Source organism: Theropithecus gelada, chromosome 14, assembly GCF_003255815.1.
Source record: "Theropithecus gelada isolate Dixy chromosome 14, Tgel_1.0, whole genome shotgun sequence".
Classification (NCBI taxonomy): domain Eukaryota; kingdom Metazoa; phylum Chordata; class Mammalia; order Primates; family Cercopithecidae; genus Theropithecus; species Theropithecus gelada.
The window spans coordinates 104,840,563-104,856,757 of NC_037682.1; the positions used below are offsets into that span (position 1 = coordinate 104,840,563).

Genomic DNA, 16,195 nt, shown 5'->3' on the forward strand with positions numbered 1-16,195 from the left:
AACTGGGCTGCACGGCAGGTGAGCAGCGGGCCAGTGAGCATTACTGCCTGAGCTCTGCCTCCTGTCAGTTCAGCAGCAGCATTAGATTCTCATAGGAGCACATGCGAGGGATCTAGGTTGTACGCTGCTTATGAGAATCTAATGCCTGATGATCACAGTTGGAACAGTTTATCCCAAAAACACCTCCCAACCCTCTGCCGGTCCATGGAAAAATTGTCTTCCATGAAACTTGTCCCTGGTGCCAAAAACTTGGGGACTGCTGATTTAGACAGATGATAATGCATTACATTATAACACAGTGAGAGCTTTGATCAAGGCACAAGCTAATTACTATAGGGACACAAAGGAAGAATTGACCTTCATATGTGTTTACCTTCATTCCATGGTCTTGGAGAATCGTTGGTCAGATTTTGACAGTTAAGATCAGGAGATGGGCCCGCATCGGCACTCTGGTGATCTGGTTTGGTTTTTCATGGGAGAAAGAATCCAGAAGTGTCACATTTTGAAGCCTACAAAGGGCCGCCCTCTATTCTTTCCAATCTAGTGTGTCCCAGCCCTCTGACAGCTGGTCAGGGTCTCATGGAAGGTCCTAGCAATAGCCTCTGAGTTCAGAGCATGCAACAGGATGTTCACACACAGCAGAGGTGCGAAGCCGGTGTCCCAGCTGGTGTTTCTGGAAGGCTGTGAAAATCAACAGAATTAGTATAGAGGGTGGCTTCTTACTCAGGCTCCTTAGGGGCCATGAGTGACACTCACTAATGTGTCCTCCGGTTAGTTCCATCTCTTTTTGTTGCCACGGTGGTATTTTCCTTCTCAACTGAAGTGCTTAGCTCCCTTTCTTGACTAATTCTCACCTTTGTAGGTTTGCCTCTTGCAACTGGTATCTAAGGTATCTTCTTACCTGGGGCAACTGGTACCCCAGGTAAGAAGAAGCCTCATCTCTGAGCTGAATAGCAAGGTTTTTTGCTAAGATGCAAAAATAAGCCAAATTCATGTTTGACTGCAGCAGATTTTGCTCTGTGAGGAAACTGGACCCGACCCTCTTGACTTCAGCCTTTGGTCTCTGGGTCAGTCTTCCTCGTGACATTACAAAAGGATCTTGGTCCAAGACAAGGGCCAACCCTAGACTTCAACTCATTTTGGGCGTTTGATGGCCTTTCCCCAAGGGTTCAGGGAAGGTACAGGACACAGAGGGCAAGAAGTCTTTGATGTGGTGGTTATTTTTGTTTGATTTTTTAGCCTTGTAACTTACCTAGCAGTTTTGGAGAAAAATTTGAGTTTAGAGTCTGATATTGTATAGATTGGGGATCTCTCTCTCTCTCTGTCTCTCTCTCTCTCTGTGTGTGTGTGTGTGTGTGTGTGTGTCTGTGTGTGTGTGTGTGTGTGTTGGTATTAAGATCTGCATAAGCTATGCAAAATGTGTCAAACTTGCTTACATGGACTCAGTGAGAAATGTTCCATGAAATGTGAAGCTATGTGTAGACCCCACACTGAAAAAGAGGAGTAGACTGTAGTCACTTATACCTCCAGAGGCAGAAAGAAACTCAGCGACAGATTCGTTGTACCAGAGGGAGTTTGAGGACCGCTACTGGCACTGTGTGCTCTTTTTTCTCAGGCCATTTATTCTGGCAACTCTGGCCCTTTAGCAGACATGGTTGTCAGGTTGTTACCATTTAATAGCTTTCTATAAGATACTGGCATCTTTAAAGGCCAAATAGTGTTGCTGACAGCTATGACTTTATAGAAATAAAGGCAGCTTGCCTTGTTATAAAATAAGGTACATTGCATGAGCAGGAGTACGTATTCATATAGATCAGTGCCTTTTCTTTTTGACCAAAGTTTGTTGCTGCTGTTGCTGCTTTTGGGTGTGAAGGACTTCTGTCTTGTCTGCCAGTCCTGTGACATATTCAGAAAGCTCACCCTGGGAATTTGAGGGTGTGAGGAGAGAGAGAGCCAAAGGGGAATGAAGGTAAGGATGCCATTAGACAAAAGACAGACACGTCGGAGAGATCCCAGCCCTTGTGAAACCAGCAGCCCATTTTATCACCATCATCTGTGATGAGAGCCTAAAAGCCACACCTCATCCTCTATGATGAGAGCCTGAGAACCTCAAAGGGGCTCCTCAGTCACCCCTAGGACTCCATATCTATCTAAGAGCAGACAGATGTGTTACTGTTTCTACAGCAGCAGAAATTACAGCCTTGGCTGTCTGAATCATTAGAGCCATTCAGCATGGAGTTTGTTTGGGGAAGTTTCTTATAGGGATAGAAGAGAACTGAAACTTGAACCTCTCAGCATTACATTTCAAAACATCCTTCATGAACTCCTAATTTAAATCTGTTCAGATTGATACTAGTCTGAGGGCTTCTTGGTTTTAGAGCTGTCAGTCCAATTTGGAATAGAAACTAGTTATTGCACCCCATATTTAGCTACTGTTGAGGTTGATTCTATTTTTAAGGAAGAAAAATTCAGTGACTGGTGACCTGGGTTCTTTTTAAGGAACCCAGTTTTGCCTGGTCACTGTGACTTGACACCACTTTGAAAGTTCAAAGCTGTCAGGCCTTTGAGAGCCTTGCCCCAAGGGTTTAGAGAAAAAGTACAGGACACAGAGGGTAAGAAGCCTATGATGTGGTGGTCAATTTTTTTGTTTGTTTGTCTTGAGGTTTTTTTGTTTGAGTTTTTCAGCATCATAATTTACCTACAAGTTTTGGGGGGAAACGGGTCTTATCACCACCTCTCGTCATCTAGGAAGCAGGCACATAACTCACAATCCAGTGACTTTTGGTCACTAACATTCCCAGGGGGAAATTCACTGTCCAGGGAGACACGATGAGGAAGGTGATGTGTGTATGTGTGAGTGTGACAGTGTGTGTGTGTGTCTCCCTGTGTGTACGTATGTGGTTTCTTCCCATTGTCCCACTCACATGCCTTATTTAGAGTTGGTGCTGGGATGCCAAGCAGAGTCACTGTGGCCACTGTAAACGTCCACCTCCAGAAAAGGCATTTGTTCTCCTGAAGATGGGAGGAAGTTTTCCGCAGGCCTGCCCTGAAAAGAGTTGTCCTCTTTGTAGGCTTTTCCCTTTCATTTAGACAGCAATACAAGTGATCCAGGAATAAGGAAGCTTAGTTACTTGGTTTAAAGTTGCAAATAACTAGAATTTGTCACCTTGGTGGAGAAGTTAAGAAACATAGCCTTGCCGGGCATGGTGGCTCACACCTGTAATCCCAGCACTTTGGGAGGCAGAGGCAGGCGGATCACAAGGTCAGGAATTTGAGACCAGCCTGGCCAATATGGTGAAACCCCGTCTGTACTAAAAATGCAAAAATTAGCCAGGCATGGTGGCATGTGCCTGTAGTCCCAGCTACTCAGGAGGCTGAGGCCAGAGAATCGCTTGAACCCAGGAGGCAGAGGTTGCAGTGAGCCAAGATCATGCCACTGCAGTCTGGCCTGGGTAACAGAGCGGGATTCTGTCTAAAAAAATAAAAAAGAAGCATAGCCTCTGTGAAATTCTTCCTAAAAGGAGACTCAGCTGCCATCTGATTAACTTGGTTTGTGTTTGTTTCTCATGGGTGAGCCTCATTACTTGTCCCTGACCTTTGAATTGGTTCGTTGGGACTCCATTCCAATTTTAGTCCTTGAACATCAAAGCATATTATGACATTGTGCCTTGGGGGTGGGGGGCTGTCTTTAATGTTTGTCTTTGATTTCACAGACTGGGATTCAAAGCCTCTCTTGCCTATTGGATGAAGCAAAGTGAGTTTGTCAAGGACAGTTGGGTTTGGATTGAGGGAGGAGGAAAGTCTAAGAAAATCATGAATGTACTGGTTGCCTAAATAAAAAATAAAAATGCTACCATGAAAACAAAACCCTGCCGGGCGCGGTGGCTCACGCCTGTAATCCCAGCACTTTGGGAGGCCGAGGCGGGTGGATCACGAGGTCAGGAGATCGAGACCATGGTGAAACCCCGTCTCTACTAAAAATACAAAAAAAATTAGCTGGGAGTGGTGGCGGGGGCGCCTGTAGTCCCAGCTACTCGGGAGGCTGAGGCAGGAAAATGGCGTGAACCTGGGAGGCGGAGCTTGCAGTGAGCTGAGATCGAGACACTGCACTCCAGCCTGGGCGACAAAGCGAGACTCTGTCTCAAAAAAAAAAAAGAAAACAAAACCCAAACAAACAAACAAAAAACTATGCTGGATAGAAGGATCTTATTCCATATTCAGTTTGTATGACTTATTAGCAGTTCTTTTCGGTTGTAGCATTATTCTGGGCAGGAAGACAGGAGCATAATTAGCACATGGGGGAGATCCCGGTGACCAAGTTTGTGTGTTTGGTCATGTTCCCCCAACCTCCCTACTCCTACCAGTGAACCATTTCCCCAGCCCTCCCAACTGACTCCATCTAAATCTTTGATTTATTATAAGTCAGGAAAAAAATGGATGGCAACCTTGAGAGCAGCCAGAGGCCCTTGCTGTTCTTAGACATATAAATCACAAGGTAGAAGTGTCAAGAATGAAGACAGAATGTCAGTAACCAGCCTGGGGGTTGGGGAGGGATTGTGGGACTTTTCTGGGTCTCTGAAATTACAGCGTGTGAAGACAGGAGGAGGCCATCCACATAGCCCAAGGATTGTTAACTGAGAAAGAGAAAGTAATGCTATGGGTAATTCTATGGATGGATGCATCATGATGTTGACAGATGTAATACTGCAGACTCACAGAGGAAGAATGTAGTTTGGATGTGCCAGCACCACCCCACAGCCACCATCTGCTGCTGCCCCTTCTCCTCTCCCCTCTCCACACCCAGCCCTAGGTTGGGCTACTCTGGGTTCTGAGTTCCTGATAAGCCATGGTCGTGATGACGTGGCATTTCCTACCCTGATTAGTGGTGAAAAGATGAGGGTTCCAGGGACAGCTTCACATTTGTTCCCTAACTCAAGAAAGCAAAACAACGATGGCCCAGGGTATTCTGTTTGGCAAGTTATTATTCAAAGGGCTGGATTTTCTTCTGCTCTACCTCCTTCAAAATTTTGTATAACTTAGTTTATGTATTATCTAGCAGGTCAGGCACCATCTGATCTGGTGTGACAGTGGTTGTGGGGGTGGGGAATGGACTCTCCATCCAGTAGAAGAGTGTGACCTCCAACAGGAATCCCTTTAACACGGACACTCTACAGATGATCTCTTAAGGAGAATGGCTGCTTGGAGACAGCACAAGTTGAGTGGCTGTATGAATAATCTGTTTCAAATGCACAGTCTGCAGGGAGTGGGGGCAGATCCAGTCACAATTTATGGATCATCAAAGGATAATTTTATTATCAACATTTTAATAAGGGAATGTATGGCTTATCCAGAACCCAAATTCGGGGATCAAGAGTAATCCATAGATGGGAAAATGAAAATCCAACTAGCAGCCCCTGACCCCATCCCCGTTGACGTCCACCACCAATGCTGAGAACTGAGCCGTACGTGGACATCGAGGCTGGACCCACTGGTGGTGAGGAGTGGGGTTGGAGGGAATTCAGTCAGAGAGGAAGGCGGGTCTACTGCAGGGAGATGCGTGTAGCCAGGTGGGCTCAGGAATTCCAGCAACCTGTTTCCATTCCCTGTTGAGACTCAGTATATCCGTGGGGCTGAATCAGTATAGCTCCTAGGAGACGGTATTTTTGTTTTCTTACGTGCCTGCCTGCCAGTTCACCCAGTAGAAAATCAACTTCTTTTTCATCAGAGGTAATTTTGAGATTGACTTTATAGAAATACATACTTAAGAGCAAGGGCTGTGGAGCTGGATCTCCCTGGGTTCACATCTTGGCTTTACCACTCACCAACCTTGTGGCCTTGGGCGGGTTACTTAACCTTTCCATTCCTCAATTTCTTTGTGTGTCAAATAGGATGATAACAATACCTATCTCATAGGATTGTTGTGTGGAGTAAATGAAGTGGTTGGTACAGTGGCACAGAAGATAGAGATAGATAGATAGATAGATAGATAGATAGATAGATAGACAGACATATACATACATAGATATACACACACACATATGTGTATATATATATGAATGTGGAATTTTCCACTTGATATAAACCAAATTTAACAATTCTTTGCACTGGTTGTTGGAGAGATTGTAAGCCTTTGTATCTTCAATAGCCCAGATGTGCTTAAAGCAATGAACACATAAGGACATTATTGAAAGGCATGGGCAGGATCTAAAATTCTCAGGATGAAGTTGCATGCTAGCATTCTCTGAATTTCTATTTTCTGAATGTAAAGAATACAACATCTGCAAACAACAGCTGGACAAATATTGAAAGATATAATTCCAACTTCTTGCCATGTTGGCAAAAGCAGTTGGGAGAGAGGGAAATGCTTCGCCTTGTATCAGTACCTTTTTATAGCCGGAAGAAAAGAACATCGACAAGTTATTTTGTCAAGGTTTCAGGAGAGCAGACCAAAGAAAACATTGTCTGGAGCCTCCTGGAAGCAATCAGATAGTGTGCAGTCATTTACTAAGAAGGCCTGGCTTATCAGGGCAGATTGATGGATTGTGCTTTGTTTATCTGGAGAAGCTTAGCTGAGTTCCGAACATCAATTTGCATCCTTGCTCTACATTTTAGTAATTCAGCTTCATGTGAAGTGCTGGCCCACAATCAGGGACTGCTTAGACAAGGGAAAGAACAGGAAAGGTGGCCTGAAAAGGGAGCAAGAAACCTGAGCTTCTGTTAAAAAGTGCCCCTGGGGTCGGGGGAGGCACTGGACGGATTAATCAGCTTGCCACAGGACTAGCAGAGCACACACCATTTGTCCAGCTTATTTAGCTGTGCTTAATAGAGCTATTCTCTCCATTTAATGAGAGAATGGCTCTATTAGGATGGAGGTGAGACCAGGACAGAGCAGGCAAAGAGGAAACAGTTGAAGAAATAACTACTGAGGACACAAAAAGAAAATGAGACACAGAAGCAATAAAAAGCCCTGGGTCAAGTGTCAGTACAACGGCCAACCCCATGGCTTTCAGACTTCTCTGCAGGCATCCCAGATTTCTGCTCCTGGTGTCTCCCTACCTATAAAATAAACAGGTTGGAGATAAGCATCAGGTCCTTTCCAGCTCTAACCTCCTTTGTTAGTAAATGGCTCTGCAATCCTGGCCGTGACTCCAATGTAGTAGAAGATGGAAAAATTGTACTTATCATTAGGCCAGGTTCACCTCTTCTTGGCAGACCCCCTCGCCCTTGGCTGTCTGCTCCTCAGTGCATGAGGCTGCGAGACATTCCTGCCTTCACCTGTTGTGTTCTATATAAGACTGGGCTAATGTCCACTTGAAAAGGATTTCACTCCTGGCCCGGAATGTGGCCCTTGTGGAGCTCTATGGAGATACTTCTGATTTTTTTTGCTACTTTGGTAGGAAGCCATAACATCTGGAGAGCATTCTCTTCTTTTATGAGACTGTTAAAACTAGAAAACAAACAAGCAGGCGTGTATCATCAAGTCAGGCGGGAGTCTCTGGCTATGTGCTTGATCCACGGCTTTGGTCTAGGACATGTCTGTCTCCTGCTCTTGCTTATGCTCCCTTTGAGTCATTTCTTCTGACTGCCCATTGAGATGCTCCAGCGGGCTCCTAGTAAGAACTGGGTGACGAGCGGTGGCTTACTCCGGTAATCCCAGCACTTTGAGAGGCCTAGGCGGTTGGATCACCTGAGGTCAGGAGTTCGAGACCAGCCTGGTCAACATGGTGAAACCCCATCTCTACAAATAATACAGAAATTAGCCAGGCATGCTAATTGGTGGTGTGGGCCTGTAATCTGAGCTACTTGGGAGGATGAGGTGGGAGAATCACTTGAACCTGGGAGGCAGAGGTTGCAGTGAGGTGAGATCATGCCATTGCCCTGCAGCCTGGGCAACAAGAGCAAAACTCCATCTCAAAAAAAAAAAAAGAAAGAAAAAAGAACTGGGTGCCTTTTGGGGGCTGGGAATTGGTGGTGGGAATGAGAGCCCGGGAACCACATAATTCTATCACTTCTGAGGAGATCAACCAACGTGTAGATTTTCTTGCCCTATAACCAGAAGCACAGGACGCTGTTATGTGAAATTAGCCACAATTTCCAGCAGCTAGGTGGTTTGTAGGGGCAGCAACCATGGTTCGAAACCACTCACTTCTTTCTATAAAACTAAATCGGATGTAATGAAATGCTAATTTGACCCAGGGAACTTAGGAGGCCAAGAGAACTGAAGCCGTTATCTGGCTTGGCTCTGTGTTCTGATCTGAAGCCAGCCCCCATGGAACAGAGCCAGTCCCCAATTATGCCTGATTCCCAGCAGCTCATATAATTTATTACGCTAAGAAATAGAGCCTCCTGCTTCTGGCTAGTTGGTTTCTGTTGTTTGGTTACTAGTGTTGCATAGGATAGAGTATGGTAATAAAATATCGGATAATCATCCAGGGCTCAGTTGTGCAGGGGTATTCAATATCTTTCCTTATTGTAATATTAGAGTATCAATTATGATGTCATATTAGACAGAATGCTGAAGGATTCTGAAGCCATATTCACCTTCTCTATCCTTTCCACCTTCACTCTGTTTGGAAGAGTCATAGGATTTGGGGACAGGGGTTAAGCAGAATTTTTACCAGGACTGCTTGCTGCATGGTTTTTGTGTATGACTCAATACCCAGTCCAGGTAACTTTATTTAAAATGATAGATTTTGGAAACCAGCTTGCTGTATGAGTGTAACGAGCCCAAGTGTCTCTTTCAAGTGCATTTGGTTTAGAGATGTCTATATAGTATCTGAAAGTTGTCTGTGTGGCTCGTCTTTATACCAGGAAGCTCCATTCTCTTTATCCGGTGGCATAAAAAATGAACCTACCAAGAGTCATCTTTCCCTCCGCCTTTTGTCTCAAATTCTGCTTTCACACATCTGCTATGCACTAATATTCCTAGCCAGAAAAGACTGCAGCTTTCAAGAGGGGTTTCCTTCATTCTCCAGGCTGCTTTACGCCTCAGGGGAAACCCAGGGGCCTGTGGGGACTTCACACAGAGCATCTCCCAAGATAAGTTGGTTATAAACTTATCTCAGTTGACTTGGAAACCTAGCCAGATCACTTCTAGATATTTATGTTTAAATAGGAATTAGATAGAATTCTTGGGATTTATAGAAGAGGACCCCAACTGCCCTGACGGAAGGACTGGCAGTGCTAAGCATGACTTCTAGGTGATTTCAGTTGCTGTTGTGAATCAGCTTTAAGCCATGAGGATACTTCCAGTGGCAATTAATGTATGGTCTGCCATTATACTGAAACAGAAGCCAAAATCTGTACAAACACATATTTTATAGTCTCTTTAAAATGGCCTCTAGCTTTTGGATTAATATTTGAAAGTTAAACAGTCTACGTCATTTTCTTCTTCCACCCAGTTACTATCAACAGTAGCTTAAGCTGGAATTGTAAGACTCACATGTCAAGTATAGACAAGACTGCTGTGTCATCCCTAATAATGTATTGGTTCTTCTCTCTGCCAAAATGAGATACATTTACTTATGTCCAGCTATTTCTTGCAACAATATCAACCTGACAAGTTCCATTATTCTATTAATACACACACATATTTTTTATCAACTCTCAATGGATGTATCCACACATACACAAAAATGTAAATACACACCACACACGCACACATCCCTTAGTAGATTTTTAGACAGGCTGAATTCAATAGTATATAAGAGGCCCCTGCTATCTCATTCTCATTACATGTGTCATTGGGAATTGTGTTTGTTTGCAAGGTGTGTGTGTGTGTGTGTGTGTGTGTGTGTGTGTGTGTGTAAGTTCAAAGTACTGTCATATGTACTGTCATTTAAAAACATACACACAGCTTGACCTTGTGTTTGGTACTTTATGTACATTACCTTTCTAAATAATTTCAATATCCCTTTGAGATGAATAGGATCATTATATTCACTAGCAGTTGAGAAATACAGGCTCCGAGATTCACCTGAGAACTTAGTTTACTAACTGTCAGAGATGGAATTTGGACCCGGACCTCCCTGACTCCAGATCCTGAGTTCTTAATCACAACCATCTCCTGCCTATTTAATTCTTGTGACAATCCAATCGCTTTCGTTCAGTTTTATTATCCCTATCTTACAGACAAGAAAACTGAGACCAAGTTGGAATTATTTGTCTGGAGCCCCCCATGTTATGATATTTTGGCTGTGGTTAAATTCAGTCTTTTATATCTGTAATGTTCTGACCAACAAATAAAATGCCTTGTTTTAATGTAGCGAGTAGAACTGGGCCACCTGACCACAAACTAGATTATTCTGGAAGGTTGATTTATCTTAAACCATAAAGGGAAAACATTGCTCCCCTCAGAAATAGTAACTGAAATAATTTCTTCGGGAAGGGTTGTTACTAGAGGTTAATTAAGAATAATAATACACAACAGGTATTAAATGCTTATTATCTGCTTTACATATGTCAGTTCATTTCATCTTTTCAAAGCCCCATGAGGATGGTTCTGTTTTTTCCCTGTTTTGCCAATGAGACACTGAGAGATTAAAATAACTTGGCCAAGATCATAAAGCTAATAGGTGGCAGAGCTGAGATTCAAACTCAGGTAGTCTGGCCTGGTGTCCTTGGCCTTAACCACTCTGTAGTGTGACCACATTCGTTTCCACTTCGCTTTCATTGAGTTTGTAGGTTTGGTGGAGAAAAGACCCTTTGTTTTCCCTCCAGAAGTTTGCTAATAATGAGAGCAAGCCATCTGTATTAGTCTGTTATTACAATGCTGTAAAGAAATGCCTGAGACTGGGTAATTTATAAAGGGAAGAGGTTTAATTGACTCACAGTTCTGCATGACTGGGGAAGCCTCAGGAAACTTACAATCATGGTGGAAGGGAAAGCAGCACAGACCTTCTTCACATGGCAGCAGGAAAGAGAAGGGTGAATGAGCAAAGCAGGAAGAGCCCCTTATAAAACCATCAGATCTCTGAGAACTCACTCACTATCGTGAGAATAGCATGGGGGAAACCGCCCCCATGATCCAATCACCTCCCACCAGGTCCCGCCCTTGACACGTGGCGATTATGGGAATTACAATTCGTGATGAGATTTGGGTGGGGACACAGAGCCAAACTATCTTGCCATCCCAGGCAAGTGGCACTGCCTCCATTCTTATGCTCCTGGTCTGAGCATCTGGATTTCCCACAGGTGTAGCCAAATGAAAGAGACCTTAGAATTCAGTTATGCTTTGAAAAATACAAAACCAATTCTCCATTATAGTGGTTATGTTTAGCAATACTTAAGTCTCATTTCTAGAATGATAGCCAACAAGACAAACATATAGCTGTAATTTAATGCCTTTTTCAAAAGTCCATGGTCATTATTAAATAGATTATAGAAAACTCCCTTATCTCATCATAGTCACTGATGAGATTCATCCTCTGTGTTTCACCTGTTCTTTAAATTGGTGATCAGAGCATCTTGCTCAGGTGTGTCTACATTGACCCTGGGCCCTAAACATCTGTAATGTCTTCCTCAGCCTCCAGTGTCTTTGTAACATCTAGACAAGAAAGTATTTTCAATTAACCACGGGAGAGACCTTGGTTCCCTGTCTGCTGTCAGCTCTTCCCTCCTCAAGCCCATTGGAATCTGAAAAGAAAACCGATAAAATAAAACTACTGCAAGAAGTTGCTGATTCATGTGAACTCTTTTTGAAATCAGAACAAATTATTCTCTGTTGCTTTGCCCACATCTTCTGATAAGCACCTGAGCATCTTTTAGAAACTTAAATTTTAATTCACTTTTCTTCAGCAGCTGAGACTTTATAGCCTACTTCTGCTAGGGAGTTGGGAGTTACAAAACATCTATTTACACCTGAAGCCTTTTGCTAAAAGAGTTGGCATTCCTTTCAGAACATAGCATCAATTTAAAATAAAAAAAGACATTTAAACAGAAAACACATTTCAAAATACATCAGTCTCCCATGGGGCTATTTTACTCAACTGAGGTGGGGAGAGGGAGATTGTTCGGTTCTCAAAAGACAGAACCTTTTTTTCTGTCTGTGAACAAGGGATAGAATAGTGTGGGAGAAATGGCTGGACTTGGGACTCCAACCCAGGCTTGAATCTTGAGCCTATCGTTATAATCACTTATGGCTCTGAGCATCCCTTACCCATATGTAAAATAGGGGCTAGAATGCTGTGATTATCTATGAGCAAAGAAGCCAGTTATAGTTAACCGGGAGAGAAATGATGGCAGCAACTTGATATTAGATTTTTTTTTTTTTTTTTTTTGAGATCGAGTCTTGCTCTGTCACCCAGGCTGGAGTGCAGTGGCATGATCTCGGCTCACTGCAACCTCTGCCTCCCAGGTTCAAGTGATTCTCCTGCCTCAGCCTCCCGAGTAGCTGGGACTACAGGTGCGTGCCACCACACCCAGCTCATTTTTTGTATTTTTAGTAGAGATGGGTTTTCACCATGTTAGCCAGGATGGTCTCGATCTCCTGACCTTGTAATCCGCCTGCCTCGGCCTCCCAAAGTGCTAGGATTATAGGCGTGAGCCACTGCGCCCGACTGATATTAGATCTTTGTACAAAGACTGTGCTCTTTCTAGCCCATGATTTGGAAAGAGTGTAAATGGTAACTAATAGGTTATAATAAACCTATTTGGAGATGGACAGAAGGTTACAGTAGTTGAGGGGTTTAGGGGAAGAGCTCAAGCCTTAGAATTACATGATTTTTCATCTTGGTTTTAGGGCTCATTAGCTAAGGGACCCTGAGCAAGTTATTTTATTTCTCTGAGCCCCAATTTCCACGTTCATACAGTGGAGAGAATAATATTGGCCTTTTTATGCCTCAGAACAGTCTGATGAAATAATGAAGTGTGTTTTGTAAACTGGAAAGTGTGAACTGTCTACAAAAGAGACCTTGGGGGATGAGTGCTTCTCGGAGGCATGGGAAGCGCTATTGGAAGCACCTCTCGTCCCTGCCCCTGGGTCCTGCCCAGCCCAACACCTAGGTTCATAAGCACGTGTCTTTGAATCCAGCTAAGATGATGCAGTATGTACGCAAGGAGTGTTTATGGAAAGCAAGAGATGAGATACTTTGTCTGTGAGAAATGTTTACATAAGTGCCTTTTAAGGTGGGGTTATGCCTAGTGATGAAATTTCACTTACACATGCAACTGAAAATAAAAGGTGAAAGTTGAGGTAGGAATTTTTATTGGGAACAATGAAAGTAGTAACAGAATAGGAAAGGACCGGGCAGCAAGCAATGGAGGGAAGGAGTTTTGAGATCAAAGCAGGATTTCCACTTACTATCATTAAACCTAGTATTTCAACGCTTAGTGTTTGGGGAAGAATGATCAGCCATTGTGCTGCAGTGGAAAACATCCAAGCGTTGATTTCCAGAGAGCCTGGGGTTCCTCTGGGCCAGCTTTGTCTCTGGTGTTTTGAGGGAGGAATCACTAGCTTTTCCATGTGTGCAAAAGGCCAGGCGTCTAAATGGATATCTCTTCCTTTAAAAACTTCTGTGATGATAAATGTGTGCGTGGGATCCTGTTAAGCAGGGAATTCCTTTGAAAGCCTTGTTTCCCTTTTCTCTTCATGGCCCAGAGATAGATCCTGGCTGCATTTGTATATGAAAACTCCTCAGCCTTGCTGTGTTCTCCTGCCCCTTGAGAGTCCCGTTCTGTTTGAAAAGAGCTGAACAAATGAAGGCTGTTTTTTCACTTGGGATAAGAATATCCTTCTCAAAGCAGTAAGGGCTGAACGAGGGTAACAGGATCCATATGTTGAAGCTGGCTGCTAATATTCAGCATATGGTCCAGCAAACTTTCTCGGGGGGACTCAGCTTCTCATTCTTTCAGGAATGCCCCAGTGAACTCCAGAAAAGATCAGGACTTAGGTGACCATGGTGTAGACACAGCTTCTGGGCTTCATAAGCCTGTATCCCCCAGAGAATGAAAGCCGCAGGAAGTACAGGGAAGGTCCTGGCTGGCCCCAGCATGGATAACACTGGCCTGCAGCTCTCTTGTAAAGTTCCATGCTTCCCAAGATACGATGGGCCCTTATCAATTCATGGGTTGTCTGTGTTCTGTTAAGGGATAGTGAATCCAAGGGTTACTTGGGGTCCCCAGATGGTGTATTCTAGTTAATGGAAACGTTTTGCCCTCTGTGCAGGGGCAGCATTGCATCGTGGAAAGAACACCTACCTGGAGCCAGGAGGCCTGGACTCTGGGGCATGCTAGCCCTAGCTAGAAGTGACCAGAGGGAAGTCACTTCACCTTTTCCTCATCTGGAACATGAGGAGGCAGGACGCGGTGATGTCTGAGACCCCTTTGGGCTCTCACAGTGTAGAATCAAGTGGCACCTGAACTCCATCCTAAGGAGAATGACAGGAGAAAGCAGCCACAGCTAATCACACTTGCACCTGCGCGCAGTGACCCTGCGGTGCAGAATTCCAGCACAGCTCTGTGTGGAGCGGTAGGGGAAGACCTTTTATTGCTCTCAGGCAAGAATTAGTCCTGAGCCTCAGGGAGCTGGTAGTGGTGGTCTGAGCGGGGGAGAAACTAGCTGCCCTGCATTACTCTATTTCTTCCAAACCAGTTTTTGGAAGTCTGGGTTTTCCCCTCTGATTTTCACAGAGGACAGCTCAGCATCTTCCCCCTGCCTCTGCCCAGGGCCCCATTTCTCCCCTTACGCCCTCCTCTTTCCCTTTTCCATCCCTGTCTCCACCACATCACCGCTTTCTCTCTAAAGGCTCTGCTGGGTTTCTCCATGACCTGCCTTGTCTGTTGCTGGCATGGTTAGGAAGGCCTCACCCGCTTCCCAACCCCAAGCAGGCCCTCTAATCCCTGCAGTCGGCTGAGGACAACTGTAGTCTCTCCATCAAATAAGCATAGACCAAGACCTGCGGCAGCTCTGCCTGCGAGCCGGTCACCATGGCAACGAGCATTGCCTCCATTCTACTGTGAAAAGAAAATGGCTGTTGGAAGGAAGGGCTCACTGAATCTCCATTCCCCGGCCTGTTTTGTTCAAGCCCCTCCCTCCTACTGGACTGAAGAAGCCTCAGGCACTGAACCAAATACCTGTTTACCTTTAGATTTGGGGCTTACTTAAGAGGAGGAGAGGCAGAAAGAAGTTGAATTCAAAGAAATAAAGCATTTTTCCACCCCAAAACTCTATTTTCATGAGGAATGGTTATCTGCTCCCAGCAGATAAACGAGGAGCAGATGAACACAGGGATCTGTGAGATCTGGCGCAGTGTATTTTGTCTTATCGGTGCAGTGGAATGACAGAGCCTACGGATGTTCAAATAAAACTTCAGGGAAAGTAGCCAAGGGACCCAGGGAATTCCGCAGGGCACGGGCTACAGAATTTCCGAAGGGTGTCTGAGTAATTGGGGTGGTGATATTATGGAAAGTGGCGTGTTGGTCCTGTAGTCATGAGGGAAGGTGAGCATTTACCCTTGACCATCCCCACTTCAAAATCAGTGTGAGCCCTCCTAGTGATTGTGTCTGGACGGCGTGGGGAACTGGCAGGAGACCCCTGAGGTTGATTCTGGAGTGCAGGCTTCCTGCACTTGACACAGCTGTGGAGACACTTCAGATGACATCCAGAAGGAATTGGTTGGGTCACCATTTCTGTGAATCCCAGGATGCTGCTGTTTTGGAACAAGATCATAAGTCTTCTCAAGGGGTTGGAAACATTTAGGGTAGAGATCACCCAGAATCTCCCAGGGCACCTTGCAGTCTCTGATGGAAAATAGCCATTCCATAGGAGAATGGTCTGGGCCGTGTCTCTGCCTGGCAGCACATGGCCCTGGCTGTTGGTGGCACAAGTTCTCAAACCCCACACAACCTCCTCCCTTCACTCTTTCTTAAAGTCAGTTGGGAAGCCTGTTTTTGAATGGAAGATCTGGGTTTCATTCTTGAAAAGTGGAATGTATGTTTGAACTGGACTTTGTTTTTGTTTTGTTTTGTTTTGTTTTTTCAGTTTCTCTGCAGGTGGATATTGTTCCCAGCCAGGGGGAGATCAGCGTTGGAGAGTCCAAATTCTTCTTATGCCAAGGCAAGTGCCCAGTGCGCAGCTGCATTTTAGAACTTGCTTCAGAAACTCACCGGGTAGAGCAGGAGCCCCCAGGCCATGTGAGCTGGCTGGTCACGCCACACCTAGAATTCTTGGCATCGCGCTATTACAGGGTCAATAGTG

The 16,195-nt window shown here is 44.7% G+C and overlaps 1 protein-coding gene across 8 annotated transcripts in view; it reads left to right on the forward strand.

Moving 5' to 3' along the window:
* Positions 1 to 16,195, forward strand: part of NCAM1 (neural cell adhesion molecule 1) — a 313,081-nt gene that overhangs the window by 227,462 nt on the left and 69,424 nt on the right. For all 8 annotated transcript variants that reach the window (XM_025355124.1, XM_025355125.1, XM_025355127.1 and 5 more), the window contains exon 2: positions 15,980 to 16,054. In XM_025355124.1, coding sequence (XP_025210909.1) covers positions 15,980 to 16,054 — 75 coding nt within the window. The remainder of the gene's footprint in view (positions 1 to 15,979; positions 16,055 to 16,195) is intronic.